At 37.3% G+C, this 21,656-nt stretch overlaps 1 protein-coding gene and 2 pseudogenes across 6 annotated transcripts; all 3 read right to left on the reverse strand.

Moving 5' to 3' along the window:
- Window positions 1-101: 101 nt before the first annotated feature.
- LOC137708393 (scarecrow-like transcription factor PAT1 pseudogene) lies at window positions 102-4,003 on the reverse strand (annotated as a pseudogene). 3 transcript variants are annotated; one of them, XR_015958694.1, is made up of 3 exons: window positions 3,770-3,873; window positions 3,559-3,650; window positions 102-2,128 (listed from the first exon to the last, which is right to left on the reverse strand). The product of XR_015958694.1 is annotated as a scarecrow-like transcription factor PAT1 pseudogene, transcript variant X1 (transcript). The 3 variants fall into 3 exon arrangements; XR_015958695.1 differs by lacking the exon at window positions 3,559-3,650 and having other exon boundaries at window positions 3,770-4,003; XR_015958696.1 differs by lacking the exons at window positions 3,559-3,650; window positions 3,770-3,873 and adding an exon at window positions 2,459-2,595.
- Window positions 4,004-9,650: 5,647 nt separating this feature from the next.
- On the reverse strand, window positions 9,651-11,548 carry LOC148689351 (major pollen allergen Ole e 10-like; annotated as a pseudogene). Its single transcript, XR_015958357.1, has 2 exons — window positions 11,482-11,548; window positions 9,651-11,300 (listed from the first exon to the last, which is right to left on the reverse strand). The product of XR_015958357.1 is annotated as a major pollen allergen Ole e 10-like (transcript).
- A 2,001-nt stretch (window positions 11,549-13,549) lies between these two features.
- On the reverse strand, window positions 13,550-21,446 carry LOC137708118 (histidine kinase 2). 2 transcript variants are annotated; one of them, XM_068447112.2, is made up of 14 exons: window positions 20,574-21,446; window positions 20,002-20,238; window positions 19,025-19,489; window positions 18,542-18,817; window positions 17,994-18,163; window positions 17,661-17,873; window positions 17,371-17,557; window positions 17,153-17,204; window positions 16,834-17,063; window positions 16,637-16,735; window positions 15,704-16,368; window positions 14,787-15,287; window positions 14,320-14,703; window positions 13,550-14,204 (listed from the first exon to the last, which is right to left on the reverse strand). In XM_068447112.2, exons 1-13 carry the CDS (start codon window positions 20,883-20,885, stop codon window positions 14,454-14,456), a joined length of 3,657 nt encoding a protein of 1,218 aa, XP_068303213.1. In that variant the 5' UTR covers window positions 20,886-21,446; the 3' UTR covers window positions 13,550-14,204; window positions 14,320-14,453. The 2 variants fall into 2 exon arrangements, with proteins under 2 accessions (XP_068303213.1, XP_068303211.1); XM_068447110.2 differs by having other exon boundaries at window positions 19,025-19,513; window positions 20,574-21,367.
- Between the last annotated feature and the right edge of the window lie 210 nt (window positions 21,447-21,656).

The following is a 21,656-nucleotide window of genomic DNA, read 5'->3' on the forward strand; positions in this document are numbered from 1 at the left end:
AGGGCCACAAGAGTGCTTGATTTCCGCTATGGCACTAACCCTCCTCGAATGGACAAAATTCATAATCTGACCTAAATTAATGTGCCTTAAAACCCAAGTAATTAGAGTATGATGAACATGGTAAAGAAATCTCCCAATCCCTTTCCTTCAGTTCTCTTTATTTGATGGTATTTAGACTTAAACTTCCTTAAAAAAAGGAAGGAAAAAAAAAACATTTGGCCAATCCAGGCCAACTCTCTCTCTGAGACAACCATGAAATGGCTCCTTACAACAGTTGGCAGCTTACAATTGTACGAACACATGAAAAAACATGTTCTGTTCTCTAAGCTTGCCTCACCTCCATTCTGAAAAAGAAGCATCAATTCGTGCTCGGTTTGCACCTCCATGCACAAGAAGCAACCAAATCTCTGTTCTTCCAGCCAAGATAGAGTGCTCCATCTCGCTCTTCAAGTCGATATTTGTCAGAGTAGTTCTCTAGCAGCGTCTTGATGGTGGCATTTACCAATGAGCTTAGAGGGTATGGTGTAAATCCAGCCATTGCGAAGCGCAACCTCCATTTCCCAAGAAGTTCGTGTCTTTCCACCCTCTCAATGCCCTCACACGCTATTATGTTAACAACCTCCCTAGCCAAGCAGTGTTGCTCCACATTGATCCGCTCCTTGTGATCCCTCGGAAGAGTAACATCAATCGACTCAAACATAGCTGTGTAGTAATTTAGAGTTTCTACAAAGCGTGGATAAAATGCAGCAGTATTTGTGTTAGATTCTTGCTCAACGAGGGTCACCACTTTCGGAGACAAGCTCTTAACCAACCTCAACAGCCTATCCCGATGGTTCTGAGTGCTGACACTCTCATCTGGCATGTGGTGCAGCATGAATGCAAAGTTCATAGCCAAAGCCTCCCCAGGTCGAACACCAAGATGCTCCAGCTGAACGTCGCAGCCAGACACGGCTGCAGCATGAAACTCAAACGGCACCTTAAACAACTCAGCAAGTTTAGACAGCCTATTTCCCACAATATTTAGTCCTCCTCCACGGGCATAAGCTGACATGGAGTCGTCAATACCTGTTATACGGATATGGGGTGGTCCACCAGGTCTGGATGCAAAAGCCTGGATTAGAGTGATCCACTGACTCCCCTGACCAATTTGGAAATCAATGATGTGAACTCGGTTCTCGTCCTTCATGGCTTCTGCAATGGCTCCATTTGCAGACATGTACCCAAACTTGAAGTAGGGACAAACCTCATAAAGAATGTGCATGTAAGAGAGGAGTTCGGAACTCGCTGGTTCTTTGCATCTCAGTGCTTTGTAAATGTTACTCCCCGAGGATGCCTTCCGTGCAACTAGTCCTTCCAGCAAGTATGCCCCCAACCTCTGAATCGGTTCACCTGAAACTGATACCATCTGGCGTAACTCATCCTTCATCCATTGTGCCATTAACAGATCATTATCAGCTACTGCTTTTGCGAAGAAGATGAGGACTTGCTTCAAATCCTTTTTAGAGATTGATTCCATAATCGGTCCCCAGCTGTCCATGTCTGGCAGGGTATTGCTCGCTCCATTTGGGAAATTAATGCAATAGTTATCAAGAATATTGGAATCAGGACCCAGCATTACAGTTTCTAATTGTTTCAGCTTGTACTTGAAGTCAGGTGCATCATCAGTTATGCAGGATCCACTTATCGGAGGGCTGTAGGTCTGGTCAGGGGAATGAAACCGCTCAGACGGATATGAATGAGAGTCTTGCTGTGACATTGGGCTTCCACTAGGTGAGAAGCTGACATTTGATGGGGAGTTATAAATGGTGTAGCTACCATCAGACCAGGAAGACTCCAAAGTGCAGTAGCCGAAACTCTGCATTGGGAGGTGGGTACTTTGGCAGCTCTCGTTGTAGTGTAGCTGGGGGTTCAAAGTTTGGAACCGAGGCAAGCAGTAGGCTTCTACTTCTTGGATTGGCTGATAATGCAACCGGTTTGACATCCCTGAACTTCTCTGCTGCTTCGATGCTTGCATTGAAGAGTAGTCTGATCGTTGACTCTGTTGCCAAAAAGTGTCCTTCTATATGTGTTATCCAAACTTCGTCAGAGCTGTAAAGGAGCCTTCGAATTCGCTTGCCAGAAGCATTATCTGTATGACAATAAGAGACCTTGGTTACACAGACATATGGAACAAAGAGGGCACGACATAATACAGAACCAGCATAAACTACAGAAAAAAAATAACGAGATCTGTGCAATAACGCAAAGATAAGTGAAAAGCATGAGGAAAAATGATAAGATTTAGTCAGTATGCAATTCGGAGTTAGGAGAGGCTGAAGTGGAGTTCTCTAACAATTTTAGTTAGAGAACAATTAAAGAAATTTGCATTAGCAAAATAAAGGTAAATCTTTTGAGAACAATTTCACAATTTCAACCTCAAACTTATTGATCGCAGCAGTTAAGAAAGCAAGTACAAAACCTGTTGTTTTAATTCCTTGGTGTTTCCAACCTGGAGTTTATTCACCAATAATCAAGTATAGCAAGAATGCAACCACAATTACACGACCAGATAAGCGTATGTAAAGTGAAGAAAAACGCTAACAAATCGTAAAAAACCTACATAAACAGAAAAAAAAAACATGTGAAAAGAATCTAAAATGATGAACATGACACATGAAAACCGGTAGAGAACCAATCCATCCAATCCATCAATATGATTATGCAATTAAAGGAGATTAAAAAGTTTCAAAAAACATAAATTGACAATGATCATACAATTACTGGTGCAATATTAGCCTAATTTCCAATAAACTATAAAACCAAATGATCTCAAATCTCAACGGTAAACTTCCAATTAACAAGATTAGCCTTTCTCCCAACAACTCTCTTCAGTAACCCTTTAACCACTCTCTATTTCCACATTCTTTCCATTTCGACAACGAAAAAAAGTACGAAACTCTCCAGCCAAATGAATCACAAAAGAAATAACCGCGGTGAATTCAAATTAATACTTTAACTATAGAACCAGGAAGTTAAACAAATAATGACCATTTCACCACCGAATCATCATCCCAAAGCACTCAGGAAAACATAAACAGCTTAGTGCTCGTTTGGAAGTGCTGCTAAAATGACTAAAAGCGCTTTTGTTAAAAATATGTTTGGAACCAATCCTTACTAAAAATGTAAGTAAATCCTGGAAACGCATTTGAAGTGCTTCTTACAAGAAGCACGTAACTAATGCTTTTGAAACTCAAAAATATTTTCACTAAAAATGCTTTCAGTCATTTTAAAAACACTTCATAACCAGCCCTTAATTTTTGGCTCCAACACCATTGAATTCGAACCCAAATTTTCGATTTTTGAGAAACCCCATTGGTTTTAAGCCAATGATAAAGTTTGAAACTTTCCACAAACAATCAAATGTATAGTTCATAAAGCAAAAGGGCCACCAAATCTCAACAAAAACAAGAGTTTCATACTTGAAGCTTCAGTCTTTCCAGAAAGAGAAAAAACATAGATATCGAAAACAGAGCGCCACCAAATCCACCAAAAGGAGAGCAAAGTTTGTATATGATATACCTTAAAGCAACATCACCAACCCATTTCAAGTAACAGAGAATCCTCCATGAAAACACAACTCAGAGCTCAAAACATTCCCAAAAAGGAAATGACTGGTTTGCAACACCACCAGAATGGCCAATTTAAAACAGAGGATTTGAATGGAAAAATTAGTAAATGGTGACTTCCAATTTGAAAATACCAAGTCTTTGGTTGAAAGGAATAGGAATACCTTGTTTGAATGAATTTGAAGCTTGGAATTCCACCCCAGACCAGTCTTTTTCTGACAGTGGGAGTGACTCGGTGAGAGAGAGAGAGAAGAAGAAGAGAACCCACCTGTGGAATATAAAAAATTCTGATTTAGAAAAAGCCCTTTAAATATTGTGAAATTACATTACTACCAGTGGGATTTATTTGTCTGCAAGTTGTTTAACCCCTCACTGCACACATGCTCCATGTCCAACCTAACACCTAAAAACCAGAAAGGCGATCATATTAATTAGAACGGATGTGCTCTCGGTATACAATTTTGTTCAAACTCTGCTTCTTATAATTTAATTTTCTTTAGCAAATCCTATGATTTAATTTGGCTTACAATTGTATAAAATAAGATACTAATAAAGTAATAATGAGACCAGTATACCTTTTTTCATGACCAATGGAAGTAACGAATATCAGAATTTTAGTGGGCCGTTTTAATAAAGTTATTCCATCACTTACAATATCTAACCACATGTTTAAGTTTGATCGATATTGATTTTACCAATATACCCTTTAGATTAGTATAACTAAGCCATGTGTTGCTTGCTTGTTGCTTGCTTATACTTGGATTGATCATTTTAGTCTTTTAGATGAGCTGGTTTATTTTCCCTCTCACATGCACATGGAGCAAGTCAGCATGACATCAACTAATCCAACGGCTGATTTCAGTTTTGTTATTGCTTCTTGGTCAAGCAAGTCAGCCATGCTCCTCACTTGCAAATTCCTTCTATATACAGATTATGTTGGTTGGTTGATCTAAATATTATGGTCAAGGTTTTGCAAGACCCTAGCGCTGGTCACAGCAGGCTGGGGTTTAATGCCTAAGCGGCTAGGCGGGATCTAGGAGGAGCCTAAACGGATTTAAGTAAATTTATTATATATTGTATAAATAAGTACATATTTATACTTAAAAAAATAAAACACATAATTGTATTGGACTACATAAGTTGCAAAAAAAAATGACTTATAGATTTTTATTTAAAAAATGACAAATAGATTATAAAGTATTTGAACATATTGAAAACATGGGGAAAAAACATATAATAAGCATTCATCCAAGTATTCAACAAATTTCTTACATTTTATTGAAAAAATAAAATGCAAAATAAAAGTTATTGATTTTTCTATCTAAGTCAGGTCGCAACCTAGGCGAGTGCCTATGAGGGTTTAAGCAGGTTTAGGCAAGCTAGGCTTTCAAACGCATAGGGACTAATGGAGACAGTGGCCAACATCGTAGGCAATGCTAGGCAGAAATTTTTAGAACAGTGATTATGATCCCGACTCCAAAATCAACCCCATTCCCGTGTCGTATTAACGGTTTGAATGAATCCACCAGCATACGTCCAACAAACATAAAACTGCTATTTATAGCGTTATTCACAAGTTAATATCATCCATGTTCCTGTATCGTGTTAACGGTCTAAATGAGTCTACGAGCGTATGTCCAACTGACATAAGACTGCTATTAGCATTATTCACAAGCTAAATTCAATTTAATCTAGAAGTAGTGGGCTAATTTTGTTGTAAGCGGAAGGGTAGCATGGTAAGGTTCAGGGTTTAGTGGGACTAATTACCAAGTTATATATATGAGAAAGTGATATATATATATATATATATATGAGAAAGTGATACACACGTTATATTATGTATATTAGAAAGTGACACACACGGTTGAGCATGGAGAGAACCTTATTATGGTAATTAAAGTGATAAATTAAGATGACGTAGGAAAGTTCAAAGTAGTGCCTTCCACTTGACCTTCTTTGTCTTTCCTAAAAAAAGATTGAGATTCTCTCCGGATTTCACACTCCAGAGCTCACAAATTGATAAATTTAGAGTACTCGGTTTAAATTATTCAATTTCCATTAGCCTAATCTATTGGCACCTTACATACAATCTCTCTCTCATAAACAGTATGAATTTTTTGGTCAGTGAACTTTAGAGTTTGAGGGTTCTGAAACGTTTATTTTCTGGGTTATCATTTAAACATCAATTCTACTTCAAATCAACTGACTCTGAAATTGTTAGTCGTCCAACACTTATCAAATGAAAGAAGAAGAAAAAAAAAACTATGTTATTCAAACCCTAAAATTCCTTCCTCGTTGTTGGGACTTGGGTATTCGAAGTGCTTATCTTTGGTCAAGCACTTTATGCGCATGCTAATACATAAAATACAATATTTATTTGAAAGTTGGAAAATTATGATTGCAGAAATCACAAAGCGATCCTCATTTTTTGAAAAAAACTGAAGATTAGGTGTGGAGCCCATTCCACATTGAATTTTAACAATCTGAATTGTCTATTTTGTTAATCTTAATTCATAGAATATTCTTGCAAAAATTTAATTCAATCTGAAATCATTTGCCTATTTAATTATCAAAATCAAATTTTATTGTTTCTTGTATAACAAAGTATTCGTTCATTTCTTTGAACTCCATTAGATATCTTAAATATTTCCGATTTGGCTAATATTTTGTAAGAATGATCTATGAGGTACAACTTGAAATATAAACGGTTCAGATTGTTAAAATTCGATATGATGTGGACTCCACAACTAATCTCCATTACACACACACACACACATATATATATCAATTAAAAGTTATGATATTAACAATAGGTCAATGAGACTATAAGATACATTAAAACACCTCAATCAAATTAAAATTACAAATGATGCCATTATCATTTAAAACACCAAAATTTTCCATCTCCCTCATTGTAAATTGCATAGTAGCCATAAAACAGTCTCAGACTTCAACCTCCCCTGCCTCCCACCACCTTCAGTCTCCATTTTTCGGCCTCACAACACCTTCAACCTCCATTGCCTCCTACCACCTTCATCATCAGACAAACAATTCGCACTTGCGACTGAAAAATCACGATCAAGGTAATTTGTTTCTTCCTATTTTATTCTTGTTCTTCAATTTTTATGTTTTAGGTTATTTGAGTTATGGTTTTGAGAGATTTGGTGTAATTTTGCACACTATAACTTTTGGTTTTGAATTTGAGCTTGTTTGAATGTTAAAATCGGTTTGGGCATATAACAAATTTAGTCTGTTTCAGCATATTTGTTGGCTCTATGTATGTTTACTCATGGTGGTTATGTCATTTAGTTTAATCGTCATGTCCTGTGTTCTGTGATTTTACATTTAGATTCAAATAGGTTTGTAGATTCAAACACTGCAATGCATTATCTGTTTCTTGTTCTATGGATTCAAACACTTCGTTGCAGTGTTTGTTTCCTGTTCTATGATTGTGCATTGAGATTCAAATAGGTTGGTGGATTCAAACACTTCGTTGCAGCATCTGTTTCCTGTTTTGTGATTCTACATTCGTTTTCAAATAGGTTTGTGGATTCAGACATTGCAACGTAATGTTTGCTTCTTGATCTGTGTATTCAGACACTTCGTTGCAGTGTCTATTTCATGTTTTGTGCTTTTACGTTAATGGATTCAGACATACAATATTAATATCGCTAACACAAACTTTATATTTATTTTTCTTTTACAATTGAAACACGTCCCAAAAAAAAGTTAAAGGGATACATAAACAAACGAAAGAGAAAATGATGGATATTATTGATTTGCACTTGGGAGGATATTACTAATTTGCACAATGGAAAGTGTTGTTAGTTTTATGTAGCCTCTCATGGAAAATTTGGTTCTAGTTAGGTTGTTTTGTGATCTATATTTTCTAAGCCATATATATCTCTACTGGGCATATATATGGTTCTAATTTATATGAAAAAATTTCCATGGGGTCAACTTTACTTTTCGTGGTACGAACCCTTATCAGGTTCTACCTTGAGGGGCTGTTAAGATTTGGAGCTAGGCAACGAGTTTTGATAGGGAGTAGATAAGAATCAGAGAGGGAAGAACATAAAAAAAGAAAAAAGAAAAAGAAATAAAGTTAAGAGAGAAGGGTATAATGGTATAATAGTTATTTTCTAACTCGCTTAAACTCATGTGACATGCTTCATTGATTTATGAATAATTATTATAAATATTTGATTGATTATTTCCTAAAAGAAAATTGAGTATTGATTTATGAATAATTAGTAAATATTTTATTAACCTTTAGCTAAATATGTATATATATATATATATATATATATATATATATATGCTGAGGGGAATGAAGTAATTTACTTTGTAGTTGACGGTTAAAACCCAGATCTTTGTTCTTTATGACAACTTTGCGCGTGTTAAAAAGTAAGACTACATTTATAGTTCTATGATTAAGTTTTATGAATAATTTGATTCGCCTAATCCTTCATCTTCCTCATTAAAAAAAGAGATAAACCCCGAAAGACTTTCAGACATTGAATCAAACAATGTTTATCCTTCCTGCAAGTGATTCTCATCCCTAGATATGATTTAAGATTTATGTAAATCTGCGGAATCAAATTTGCAAGAGAAGTTGAGCAAAAAGGGAATCTTGTTGCTTCCTTGTCCCCTCTAATGGCCCCACCATCTCTTATCTTCAGTCACCCTTTCTTCGTTCCCCCATTTGGCATTTTGTTTTTGTTTAGAGAGAGAGAGAGAGAGAGGGGGGGGGGGGGGGGGGGGGGGGGGGGTTGTATTATTTTGCTTCAAGTAAGTATAAGCATTAGCTCATGACTCAAGGGAAAAGGACCTCTAATCTTCTCAAGTGGTTTTATTTTTGTGCTTTCATCGTTTGCATCCAATAAATTCACAAATCAAACATTGATACATGCATCTACATATAGGATATCACTTTCGAGCAAGGATGTTCGCAAATTAAAATTTAATTGAGCATCTTGTCTCGAAATCACATTTAATAATTAAAATATTTCATTTTTCATAGAAAGTAAACGCAATCCAACATCCATAACATATAGATATAGGATATCACTTTTAAGTGAAGATACATCCTATCTCGAAACCGTATTTAATAATCAAAACAGTTCATTTTCTATAAATTGTACACGCAGTCCAGCATCCATAACATATAGACACAAAGCAAAAGTATTCAACATTTGTTTGAAGTAATGATTTTTGTGGACCCCAATACTAGACCTAGCTAGCAGCTAGGTTATTGTAGGTGGGAGTTGGGAGTTCCTACAGTATTGGAGTATGAAATTAATATTGTCTTCTAATTGACCAAAGCTTTCAATAAAAACATTTGATTTTGGACTATGTTAAGTTAAACAAAACTTAACAAATTTAAGGGTGCAATTATATGCCTAAGTTGTATCCTAAAACGTCCCTAGGATCGTACCTAAAGAACTTCGTACAATTTGGTCCCATTGAGGAGGAAGGCTATCTACGATATGTCATATCTCTTTGGGCAGATTACATTTGTCGATCGTCTATATTTGGATGACTGTATGTCGTTGACATAAACTAGTCTTACAATATATTAACGATTAATAATCACTCATGAGAGCACAAAGAATTGGTTGTAGCATCAATCGTTTTGCTACTTTCTCTGAAGCTAAGTCGGGGTGGATGCAGGTCGAGTTGGGTCTATTTTTTGTAGATCCGGATTTGACTTTTTTTTTAACAAGTCCTGAGCCGGTTCGGGTTATATATTTTATTAGTAGAACTGGCTCCTTTGGATCCGTTTGATAAGGTCTAGTTCCTACGGGTTGAATTAATCTGTTTTCAATCATATGCCGTATAACAAAACAACAATATAAAACAATCTCTATGTGTTTCTATTACGAAAGAATTACTTCTAATAAAACTAATACCAACAAATGTTATAAAAAGATTCTTAAGACTCTTTGTTTGAAGAAGTTTAATTGTTGTTTTACTTCTTAGGGTTGGACATATATAAATAATAAAATGTTGGTTCATGTGTTTCATTGTGAACCACTAATAAAGTGACAAATGCTAAGACAAATTATTAAACGGTCAGAGCCGAGTTACACACACATAAGAAATATGGACTCGGCTTTGGACTTAATTTTACACCAGCCGAGTCCAACTCAGACAATTTTAAAAAACAAACAAGAATCGGGTAGTTTTACATCGGGCCGAATAATACTGTCCGAATTCAAGAGTCCAAAGACCCATATGCCTTTAGCTAAGTGGAGTGACGAGCAAAAGCCACAATGAAACCTTGACTTTGTTGTACGTGCATTCCCTATCATCACGCCGACCATGTTACGGCTTTTGGGAGATTGACAGCACCAAATGTTTAATGTTCTGCCTTTGCATGCTTTGTATTTTTCAATTTTTGTCCTCATCTTCTCATCTTCCCCCAAAGTTGCAGGCTTTGCCTTTGCCTTTGCAGACCCTTCAAACTCAAAACTGGTCCAAACCCCAATTTTGTTTTGCATTTTAGGTCACATGTAGGTCCCCTCCATCTGCCCTTTTCGATTTCCCAACACAAGAACTTGATTTTTGTCTAAATTTGTGGACCTAGTTGTTGGATTTTCTTACTCAATGTCGCTCGAGATCTTTATCTATTTGACTAATACAAGGGACAAGGTAAATACAACATGTCCATGAAAAAAGTAATGAACCTAAAATTTGCATGTGTATTAATATTGAAGCACGAGCCGTTAAAGAGCATTCACCACTGCATTTGAAGTTTTGTGTTCATTCTCCTTTCCATGTTATTGCTTGTACAAAAGGTTAGTCGAAGGACACAAAACACAAAAGCAATGCACTGTGTTAGTTAGTGAGAGCATAACCAGGAACCAAAGCCCTCAAATGTTGGAGCCCAAGGGCCCAATTTCACAGAAGCTCAACTTCTTATGACAAGGGAGCTACTTGGAGTCTTGCACCTGCAGTTGTGCTTTGAATTTTGAATTCAAACATAAGAGGTCTTGGCACATTAAGTTTACCATGAATTGAATTCATTTGTCATTGAGAAATTACAGAATATGAGATATTCTTTGATGTTTCTGTTGAAAACTGTAAGAATCCGACGTCGAAAATTTAACAAAACAAAATGCAATACTTAATGGTGCCTAAGATTCTAAGAAACGAGAAGATATTCGGTGGGGTTGCATGGCTAGGACATCTCTCACACCATATGAGACTAAAATACATAATCTTATATATTTATGAGAGGGTTCTTATGAATGACCCGATCAGGTGCCCCTACCAAGTTTTTCTCTTACGAAACAACTAATCACGTTTGGCAACCAAATCTCTCACATCTCATGGCCAACCACCAACATTTGTATGGACATGTCACATGCTCCCTTCTTCACTCTTTGTGGGTTTGTGCTGAAAACAGAAAGAAAAAAGATAATCAAGTACTTACTGGGATCAAGTTCTGCAATTAGAGCAGCACCCTTGAATTAGCAAGATCCGCACCTTTGTGTTTGAATCTTTGGAAGTAGCTGTTGAATGCATAGGAAGCATGGTCTTTCAGAGTGTTTGGGAAATAGCAAGCTTGGTTCACCCGAATCTTGCTACAATCTGCACCTCCTCCTCCCCCACAAGCCCAATCCATTGTCGCCTGCAACTCATCGTCCGGCGTCTGCTCGTCGGTGATGCACCATCGCTCGAACTCCGTAGCTGAAAAATATAGTATTGTGCGCTCACAAACACGCATTAAGTGACAATGGTAGTAGAATACAAGTTATACATATTAACTAGTTCCACCTTTTCATGAAGTATTTTTTTAGGGTTATATGAAGACTGAATTTATATGCATCGTACATGGACGTGAAGCTCAAAAGCTGTGTGATTAGGTTACCTGATTTGAGTGGAGCAACTTAGAGAACGAACAATGCAGTTATTACCCTTATAAGAAAATTCGACATTTGAGAGAGAGAGAGAGAGAGAGAGAGAGAGAGAGAGAGAGAGAGAGAGAGAGAGAGAGAACCTATCCAAATGAAAGTCTCGGTGGTCAGGACCAGATCCACCTCCATATATGTTATGTATTGATAAATGCTAACAAGACTCTTAAAAATGAGATTTTTATGAACTCTTTGTCATCTCATATTTTTTGCACAATATCTTATAATGCTGGCACAGAAATTAAAATCAAACTATTAAATAACAGAGAATCCATGAAGAATCTCACTTTAAAAAAAGTCTCTTAATATTTCTCATTATCTGTTGGGGTAAAACTTTTAAAATTTGTGCAGATGCAAGAGGAGGACACCTTGCCGTGTTATGAAGACAAAAAATTGATTTCGGGTAAACATAAAAACTGATACAGTGCATAAGGGGGTCTATTCAACAAGGCTTTTAGTATTTTGGTGTTTGACCATTTCGTCAATAATTGAATTGAACATTTATGTATCTTAGGTTATGTTTTAGGGGGTGTATTCAATAAGGATTATGATAACTGGAGTATGTTAATGGCTTCACAGAGACTTGAGTAAATTTTAACAGAATTCCATATGAATTTTGTTGTGAAGTTTAATATTTTGTATCATTTTGGTGTCTTGTAAGTGGTGTTTTAATTAGGTGACTGGGTGGAGACTTGAAAATTGTTACTAAATATGTTGTGGTGGCTTAACAGCATCTTCAACAGACGTGTCAAATGTGATATGGAATGCCATGTGGAACGGAAAAATAGCAATATTTCTTCCAACCGAAATGTTATAAGCTGACATGTGAGATTCATACTTTTAACTATGTGGGTAAACAATTCAACATAAATATCCACCAACGTCAAACACAACAAAGCCGTTCAGGGAGCCTTATGCTTTCCTTTTGTGGCGTTATATTTCCTTTTGCAATTAGGGTTTTTATTTCAGATATAATATATATGCTTACTGGCATATATAACCAGTTTAGCTCAGTTTTTAGTTGTCAAATTGTTGATTACTCTCAAAGCCGTTCGTGTTACTTGAAGCAACCGCAACCGCATTCGTTCTCCATCTCTCTCTTGCATTACGAATGGATTCTCGAGAGATCAAGTATCAATGTTATGGCTGTTTTAAGAAAATGCTAAGACGCAGGTGTCCATGTAAGGCCCGTAACTGTGATGAGAAAATAAGGAAGAATTGGCGGCAATGGCGACTGGCGAGGGCCACCTTGAGACACACAGATTTTAACTCTTTTTTTTCCTCTTTCTTCTGAAAATGTTAATCTTAATTCAGTTTTATGTTGTATTACGTTCAAGTAGTACCCAAATAATGGGCTCCGATACAGATTATGTTTGATTGTCGTTGTGCGGGAATTTTAGTTGTTTGTGCGGTTTTTGTCTGCTTTAGTTTAGCTTCTTTGAGTTCTTGCTTTTATAGTTTTAGCAAGCTTCATATTTTGATAAAAAGTAGCTATGTACGGATACTGAAATTTTGATGATGTTTGTGGTAGCGTGATTACTATGTTAAATAAGTTGTTCCTTAGGAGGCAAACAGTTGGTTAGGCCAACGGTGTTCTTCGTTTGTATCTAAAGTTCAAATCAACTTCTCTTCAATTTGAATCCCCCTCTTCTAAAATTCTAAACTATACAAGTTTAGAATATTGCTGGTATATCGATTTAATAATAAAAAGAGTGGAGGAAGAATGTTAGAAGAGGAGTAAAAGAATATATATATATATATATATATATATATATATATATATATATATATATATATAATGAAAGGGGTACACAAATTGAAAACCAAAAACTACTTCAAATTTTTTTCTTTCAAGATTTTGTTTTCATTCATTCATTCTTTATGTTCTCTCTCCCTCTCTCAGCACCCATCTTCTCCCCTCGTTCTTTTATATACTTTTTCCACACCTCAAGCAAAACAAGTGAAAACTAAAAACAAAAAATAGTTATCAAACGAACCCTACATATCAGTTTTTGGCCATATCAATGGAGAAAGCAAATATGCATTACAGGAAACGCATATGTTTTACACTAAGTGGTACTCTGAAGATGCCCCTACAACATGATCTTCATTACATAATGTATACACACAAAAACAATTATATACCTCTACAAAAAATTTCAAGAAACACAATGCTACCACATTCTCAGACCTAACTCATAAGCGCACACGCTCTCTATCTCCGATTATCAACAGTCTTTCGTATTTTCTTCGATCTCCCTCAACGCGTAGAATGTCAAAGCAGCCATCATCGACTCTGATAAAATGAACAAATAACCTTTCCTCCTTCATGGGGTCGGGTTTATTGGCTTGCAACCTTCTACTAACACCGATAAGATGAAAGATTCATTCATCTCATCAGATTTCAAAAAATGGATGATTTTGGCACTACATTGTTCTTATTCCCGACCTACATACTACAATGGAGAATATACAAATAATGGAGGGGAAAAATTTTGGGTGGAAGCGGAAGGCAGACACTAATCTACAAACAAGAGCAGAGGGTATGTACCAAAGGCCATTTCTCTTATTTTGCTTGGCAGATGATCATATAGTATTTGATCTGACGAGTGATGGCAGCCAGTCTCCCAGTATACACACGTACACGAATACATTCTCCATGGCCTAATGCGCAGTATTCCTGAGAGAAGCAAAACGAGTTGTGATTAAACCATTTCTGAAACAACTGAAAACAGCGGGGTGCAGGCGTTATGACATATTTTGACATGTGCAGAAGAGAGATGCTAGAAAATTACCGTGGTTGGAAGTTAGGAAATTTGTCTCTCAACCAGGTCATGGCAGGGCCCGGGCGGCTCAGTGTTAACTGGAGAGCCCACGACACTATGGCATCAATCCACGAAAAACCACATCAATAGGGAGTCCCTCTTGATTAACCAGACTCAAAGAAACGTGCCACTGCTGAATACAGTTGTTCTTCTTCAAATGGCTTTGACACATAATCATCCATCCCACATTTCATGCACTCTTCATTTGAAGCCTGAATCACATCAGCCGTCATAGCCAATATTGGCGTGTGCCAATTTTCAACATTGCCAAATATCTCAATTGATGCTTCCCCAGCTGCAATTGTCTCATTTACCTCACTCTCCATACCACGGATGAGCCGAGTCGCTTCAAACCTGCACAATTATAGACGGTTAAAAATGCAATCCAAGCTAAAGAGCCCTTTGATTAGAGAGTGAAGAGCAGGCAGATTGATTACCCGTCCATTTCTGGCATCTGGAGATCCATAAAGCAAGCATCAAAGTTGTGGGGTGGCTTAAGCTTCAACAAAGCAGCCTTTCCACTCTCCACGCAGGTGACAATTGCTCCATACTTCTTTAAAGCACCTTCTGCCACTCTTCTGTTTACTACATTGTCATCCACAACCAAAATTCTCCTCTCTCTCAGTAACTTTCCAAGAGTTGGTTTGTTTGCATTTAGAAGCCTCTTCTTACGACTTCCAAGGGCTTCTTGAAAGCAAGCGATTAAGACACTTAACCGAAGTGGCTTTGTCAATACTTTATCTACAAGACCCAAAGATGTGACTACATTGCGTTCAACAGGGGTGATGGAGGTAGCCAAGAGAAGTATCTTTGGAAGGTTTATGAGGGATTCCACATTGTTTTTCCTGTGCTCTTTAATTGAATGATGTAATATAATACCAGCTTCTTTATCCCAAACATCTTTGTCAATAACAACCATGGCCAACTCTGTGGAAAGACTGCACAAAGAGACAGTTAACGATGCATTAGAAACATCAAATCCAAGTTCTACTGTTATTAGTCAAACTTTATCTTATTAGTACCACTTACCTTTTTCCTTGTATAATTTAAGTTGTATAGTTGTATGGACAATATGTATATAGTTTTTCTTGTCCCAAATCACTTTAAAGAAAAGTTGTTTAATGTACTGCACGTACCAAAATCACTTTCTTAGAGAAGTGAAAGAGAGTGAAGAAAATTGTAAAGCTGTGAAGTGGTTGATGCCGTGAATTCTAGTCCTAGCAGGAAAATCCTTTTATCATGTTCATGGTAATTAAATGCAACAGAAAAATGTTAAGACCTTGAGTCTTTAATGATTTGTTTCAGGACATAAAACCAACTACAATATAAACTATATTGAAAAGGTAAAATTCACCTGGTGTTGCCGGCACTAGATAGATAAACGCATGCTGATTCCGGACAGGACACTGTATCCACATATATTCCCAATCTCTGCATATGGTATTTCGTGACCTCAGTTCGGATGGTTTTATTATCTATTATCAATGCTCTCAGTCCTTGAAACTCTGAGACAGCTGGTTCATACTGGTGCCACTTTGTCTCTAGGGAACTTATTTCTCCCTTCCCAAAAGATCCCGTAAATGAAAAGGTACTGCCAGTGCCAGGTTCGCTTACAAACCCTATCTCCCCACTCATGAGATTTACCAAACGTTCACTAATGCTCAATCCTATTCCAGTACCGCCATAAGTTCTAGACGTGGAACTATCAGCCTGCATAAAAGGTGTGAAAATTCGACTTTGCGCATCTAACGGGATTCCTACACCTGTATCCTCAACTGTTACTAGTAATTTGATCATATCAGATTCCACCGGAGTTGTGCTGCGTATTGACTTAAAACCTTCCCAGCTTTTCCATCTATTGACAACAGGAAAGCCACTCAAGGTATTATAAGTTTTATTTGAGACATCTCCAACTAAGCTCAAGCCTTGTCTTAGAACTTCATCCATAAGATCAGGTGGGGCCCTCACTTCATCCACCAGATGCACTGAGACAAATATGTGTCCTTTGTCATGGGTGAACTACAGTTTAAACAAATTAGCAGACAATTAGCATAATGAGTACGTAATGAAACCAGTAAACAGTATTAAAAGTGAAACAACATTGCAGATAGTTCTAAGCATAATCATCTGATTAATCTGCCTTTTAGCATAATTCATGGAGACCGAGGATCTAACCATGTAAAAGTTCAATTATATTTCTATTAGCACCTGGTAGCCTTTCATTTCAATAGAAGACAGAAAAAAGGGAAGTTGTTATCACCAAACCAGTAGTAAGAAAATATCTAACCTTAATTGAATTTCCAACAAGATTTGTAATTATCTGCCGAAAGCGTCCAGGATCACCAATGACAACTTCAGGTACCATATTGGAAACATAAGCAGCCAACTTTTTATCACCCAAAACAAAACCCGAACCACAAGAACTGATATCAGTAACAACCACAGAAGAATACACCAAACACAAAGGTTAAAAGTTGTTTTTACCTCAATTCCTTTCTCATTAGATTTTCCTGAGTTAAGTGAGAGAACATTATCAAGCACTGAACGCAAATCAAAAGGTACGGTTTCAAGTTCCAGCCTGCCTGATTCAATTTTTGCCTGATCAAGAACCTCATTTATCAGCGATATCAATTCTCTCCCGCTAGCATGAGCAGTCTCAGCATAGTCCTGTTGGTTTGGACCTAGATCGGTATCCATCAGCATTTGCAGCATGCCTGGATTTTGATTGAAAATATCATCAGATTATGTAACCTTGAAAGTTTTGCACGATATGGAATGCATCACTGAAGAACTTCTACATTACCTAAAACACCATTCATTGGTGTCCTGATCTCATGGGAAACAGTTGCAAGGAACTGCAAAAGAGAGAGATGTTCAGCCACCGGTTGATAAAGAAGCATTATATAATATACGAATAAGTAAACAATTGGGACTTTTTTTTAGACCGGGGACAGAGACAATTTTACGAGAGAACCTTCCAATCATAGGATATTGTTATAGTTAATGTGAAAAAAAAAACACCTGAGATTTGGCCACATCAGCAGCTTCTGCACGAACTTTGAGTTCCATCATCTCACGATAGTCTGCCTCCACTTTCGCTATTCGGCTTATGGCCGCATAAAAAATATGACTAACTAGCAAGGTAATGACTAGGACTCCTATTGATGCACTTGCTGCTGTCAAAGGAAACGGAGGTTTGTGCTTAAACCTGCAACCGAAAGAGAATTGTATTGGATAGGAGGAAAAGAAAAAGAAGAGTAATTCCACATATTTGGGCTGATATAAATAATTAACGTTATATGAAATCTAACCTGCAGTGCATTTCATGTTTGCGTTGTGGATCCCCAAAATCAAGGTTGCTAATTTCCAACAGGCCAGTATCAACAACATCAGTACCATACATGTTGATCGGAGCAGATGCATTAGTTGTATCATAAACATTCACAACAATTGTTTGCTTGCTGGCAAGTTGGTGCAAGAGCTTCTCCACCAGCGATGGAACATCATAAGATGCACCTAGATACCTATTTATGAAAGCACCAGTATATGAATCAATTTCAGCCTGTAGATATTAGACACAAAATAATTCAAAAAACATAAGTCAAAGCCATGTTATAGAAATCCAGAAAACTCCACAAATTTACCCCACAGTGGCTTGAATACGTTGCTCTGGTGTGGCATCTGGAGGCAAATCAGCATTATAGACTGCGAATGTGAGTACAACTCCCAGGTGATTGGATTTCAATAGCTTAAACGGGGATGTCAGTACTCCCTTTCCAGTTGCCCTTGCTCGCAAGATGTTCTCACGGTCTTCCTATATAATTAGCAATATTTCACATTAGCATTATAAGAATGGTTACCGGACAACATAATATGCTTTTGCAAGAATGGCTTGTAGTTGTAAATTTTTGAAGCGGCTGATAAGTTTTGAATTGTGCAGGTTGAATTATGGTCTAGTGACATCAATGAGCAGCACTGTCATGAAATTATCAATGTACCATCTCTTCCTTCTCGTACAGGTTTAATTTGGCGTGAAGGGTACACAAGAACAAGGGAGGTGACGGTAGTCATGGTTAGTCTGAGGCATGTGGCACAGATAAAGAGGCTCATAAATAAACTGTTAACAAAAGCAGAGAGGAGAGAAAGGAGAGAGGGGGAGCAAATCTTGAAGTCAAAAGCTAACAAATCGAACCTTTCCAGACATCATGTCAATAGAGACAATGTGGGAGACAGTTTCTTGAGAAAAGATCACGGGCGCATATTCATCTTGAATAGGCGCAGAGGCCAAGCTTTCTGTAATAAAATCTTGGACTAGAGTCTGGTCCTCAGTTTCCATTTTTTTTATTGTCCATCCATGTTCCTTCTCAAAATGTTCCCTCTCAGCATGAGTAACTTTCAAAGCATAAGCAACACCACTCGTAAGGGGTCTCTCAAAAGATGTTCTCTCTGTATATTCACCAAATGTTTTCTGAGGAAAGAAAGAAATGCACAAGGTTAAACCACTTAATAACCCAATAGAGTTGGATAACGGTAAAGTTACTGATTAGTTTTTCCTTTCCTTACTTTTCAGTGGTGTATAAATTATAAAATCCTTGAATTGCCTGCTCAAAGCGCCTACGAAGCTGGCATATCTAGGGGGGCAAATTACATACCTAAAGGTAGATACGAAAATTACCTGATCAATTGCCGTAGGTTGTTTCCCATGGTGAAAGGTGGATACAAGAATAGCTAAAGCATGAACATGATTCAGGCTCACATTAAACTGATCCTGCAACATCCGGGCTCGTTCGTCACACATGTTGGAAAGTGTTTCTTCCCTCCACAAATGATCTCTTGCACGTAAGTGACACAGTAACCACAATGATGTAATGCAGCCAAATATGATAAATACTATAAGTAGATTCGTCCTCCACGTGCCAGCAACCTTAGGAGGCTTTTGGGCTTGCTGTTGCAGTTTCTCTGGCTGCTTCCTCCGAGGCAATGGCTGCTCTTTAACCTTTTGAACCACCTTCTGTTTTTTATTCCTCCACAATTTCATAGAAAAACCAGACAGTTTGTAGCACATGATCATTCCAACAAAAGCCCACCACCATCGTATTACCAATGTACAAAGCAACTGCAAGTCCTCTTTTGCACAATCCTGTGCCACAGAACCCAAATTGTTCTAATCAAAGAACAAAAAACCATTTAGATATTTTGAACCATCACCAAAGAGTTTAGCATTTGTTCTTTCCAGAATAGTAATATGGAAACAAATTATTTACATTAAAAAGTTAGTTTTTTGCACAGAAAAGTTATCACCTTTACACCTCTTCACACACTGAAAAAAAAAATTAGGGTTTTAGTATCCGTATTAGATGCATGGTCCTGGCATGGCATCACGGCACCAACTCAAATAGGGAAAAAATATATATGCAATTGTGATAGGAAGTTCCTACAGGAAATTGTCATAGAATATATTTCTTCATTTGAGCTTTTCCAGTGTTGAACCTGGTTAACATTTTATTTTTTTCCCCCATTCAATGTATTAGGAAAGGGGTTGACGTGACGCACGTCACGTAAAGTATCAGTACCCATAGCATCGATGGCAATTATGGAACCTAAATTGTAACACTGACAAATCGACACAACCATAAAGCATCAAAGTTATACCTTTCCAAAAATCCTATTTGCTGAAACTGTAGATTGCGTGATGCATGATACGGATTTGCCCTCAAGCAATGATACATCACGCTTCTTGGGCATGTTCTCATTTTGGACCAGGCATTGGTCCTTGGCTTCTTCATTTTCTGCCTCCTCATCTGAACATAGCACCTTCAGAGAACAGGAAATGACATTACTTAACATCATTCGCGGTCCTGGTTCTTTGGTACATTCAAGGGATGTTATCTGCAATGCACGGAGACGAGTGAGAAGAATTAGGAAAAAAGGGGACATGTAAAAGCTTTTTCTCATAACTATGCAGTTTTCCCCTGTTGATACACAGAAACGGTCTCAAGCACCTTGCATACGAATGCTTAAAGTGTCATCCAACCGGAAAAATAAGTGGTGAAATCAATTGATCAAAAGTTCACTATTCAATTGCTACCTATTCATAAACCAAAATAAGAAATTTCTAAAGTAAAGCACTTTCTCAAGAATTAGAAGCTGCAAAACCAAATAGACTAAATGAGAAAAGCTAGTGCTTATAGATGCAAGTTTAAGAAAAGTCATGAGCACATTACCTGATCTGATTCGGAGAACAACGAAGCGAAAGCGAGAACCTGGGACTTGCTGATATTGAAATGCTGCTGCAGGATCCAAGCTTTCTGTCCACCCATATCTGGAGCTTTCTCTCTCATCCCCAAACTTCCATCATTGAAACTCATGAAACCCCAAATGATTGTAACAAAACCCACAAGCCCCAGAATTAGAACCTTTCCTCTCCATCTTCTAGTACAGCTAGTCCCATACAAAGCCTCCATTGCCTTATTCAAGTCAAGATTGAAGGGCAATCTGCCATTAAAACCAGAGAATACCCTACAATTCAGATACATGCTAATGTAACTCCACAGAGATTTCTGGAAGCCGCAGCACAACTAGTCACCAAAATCTGACCACCAAATGCTGAAAACCCAGCAAAATATTCAGCAAACCCAGCTCAGAAAACACATCAAGAACAATGCTTAGTGAAAAATCTAAATGAAGATGTGAAATTGCATGGAACACACTTCAGCTTTCAGGAACCCAGCTCCAAATTCCACTGCTTTTTTCACTTTTCAAGTTCAAATCTTTACATCTGGGAAGCTTGAAAAACCCATCAAATTTACACCTTTTTTTCCTGAAGGGGGGGCTACCAATCATGCCAAACCAAGAAGCTGATGAGCCAGAGCAGTGTTATTATTTGGGCAACCTGTGCAGAAATCATTAAGGAGAGAAGAGGGAAAGAATTGGCCTTTTTCTGAATCAGGGCTCTTTCTACCACCCACACTTCTGTGAACCCAAAAGGAGCATCAATAGTGATGCATTTTCTATTTTCATAGACAAAAAACCCTGCACCCATAAAAAAGAAATTTTTAAAAGAAAAAGAAAAAGGAAAGGTTGATTGGACTGGAGTTGGTTTCTATAGAATTCCAACTGGAACCAATTATCAGAGTGAGAAAAATGTGGCTTCTTTTCTCTTTTCTAAACCCCACATATTTGGGTGGCCGTTACATATTATATGATCCGAAATCGGCACGAATATTCATATAATTCTAGTTAAGATAGTATTATTTATATACTCGCTTGTATTTTTCACACATTTTTCTAACTTACAATGTTGATGA

This window comes from Pyrus communis, chromosome 17 (assembly GCF_041283825.1).
Source record: "Pyrus communis isolate YQ-2024b chromosome 17, ASM4128382v1, whole genome shotgun sequence".
Lineage (NCBI taxonomy): Eukaryota > Viridiplantae > Streptophyta > Magnoliopsida > Rosales > Rosaceae > Pyrus > Pyrus communis.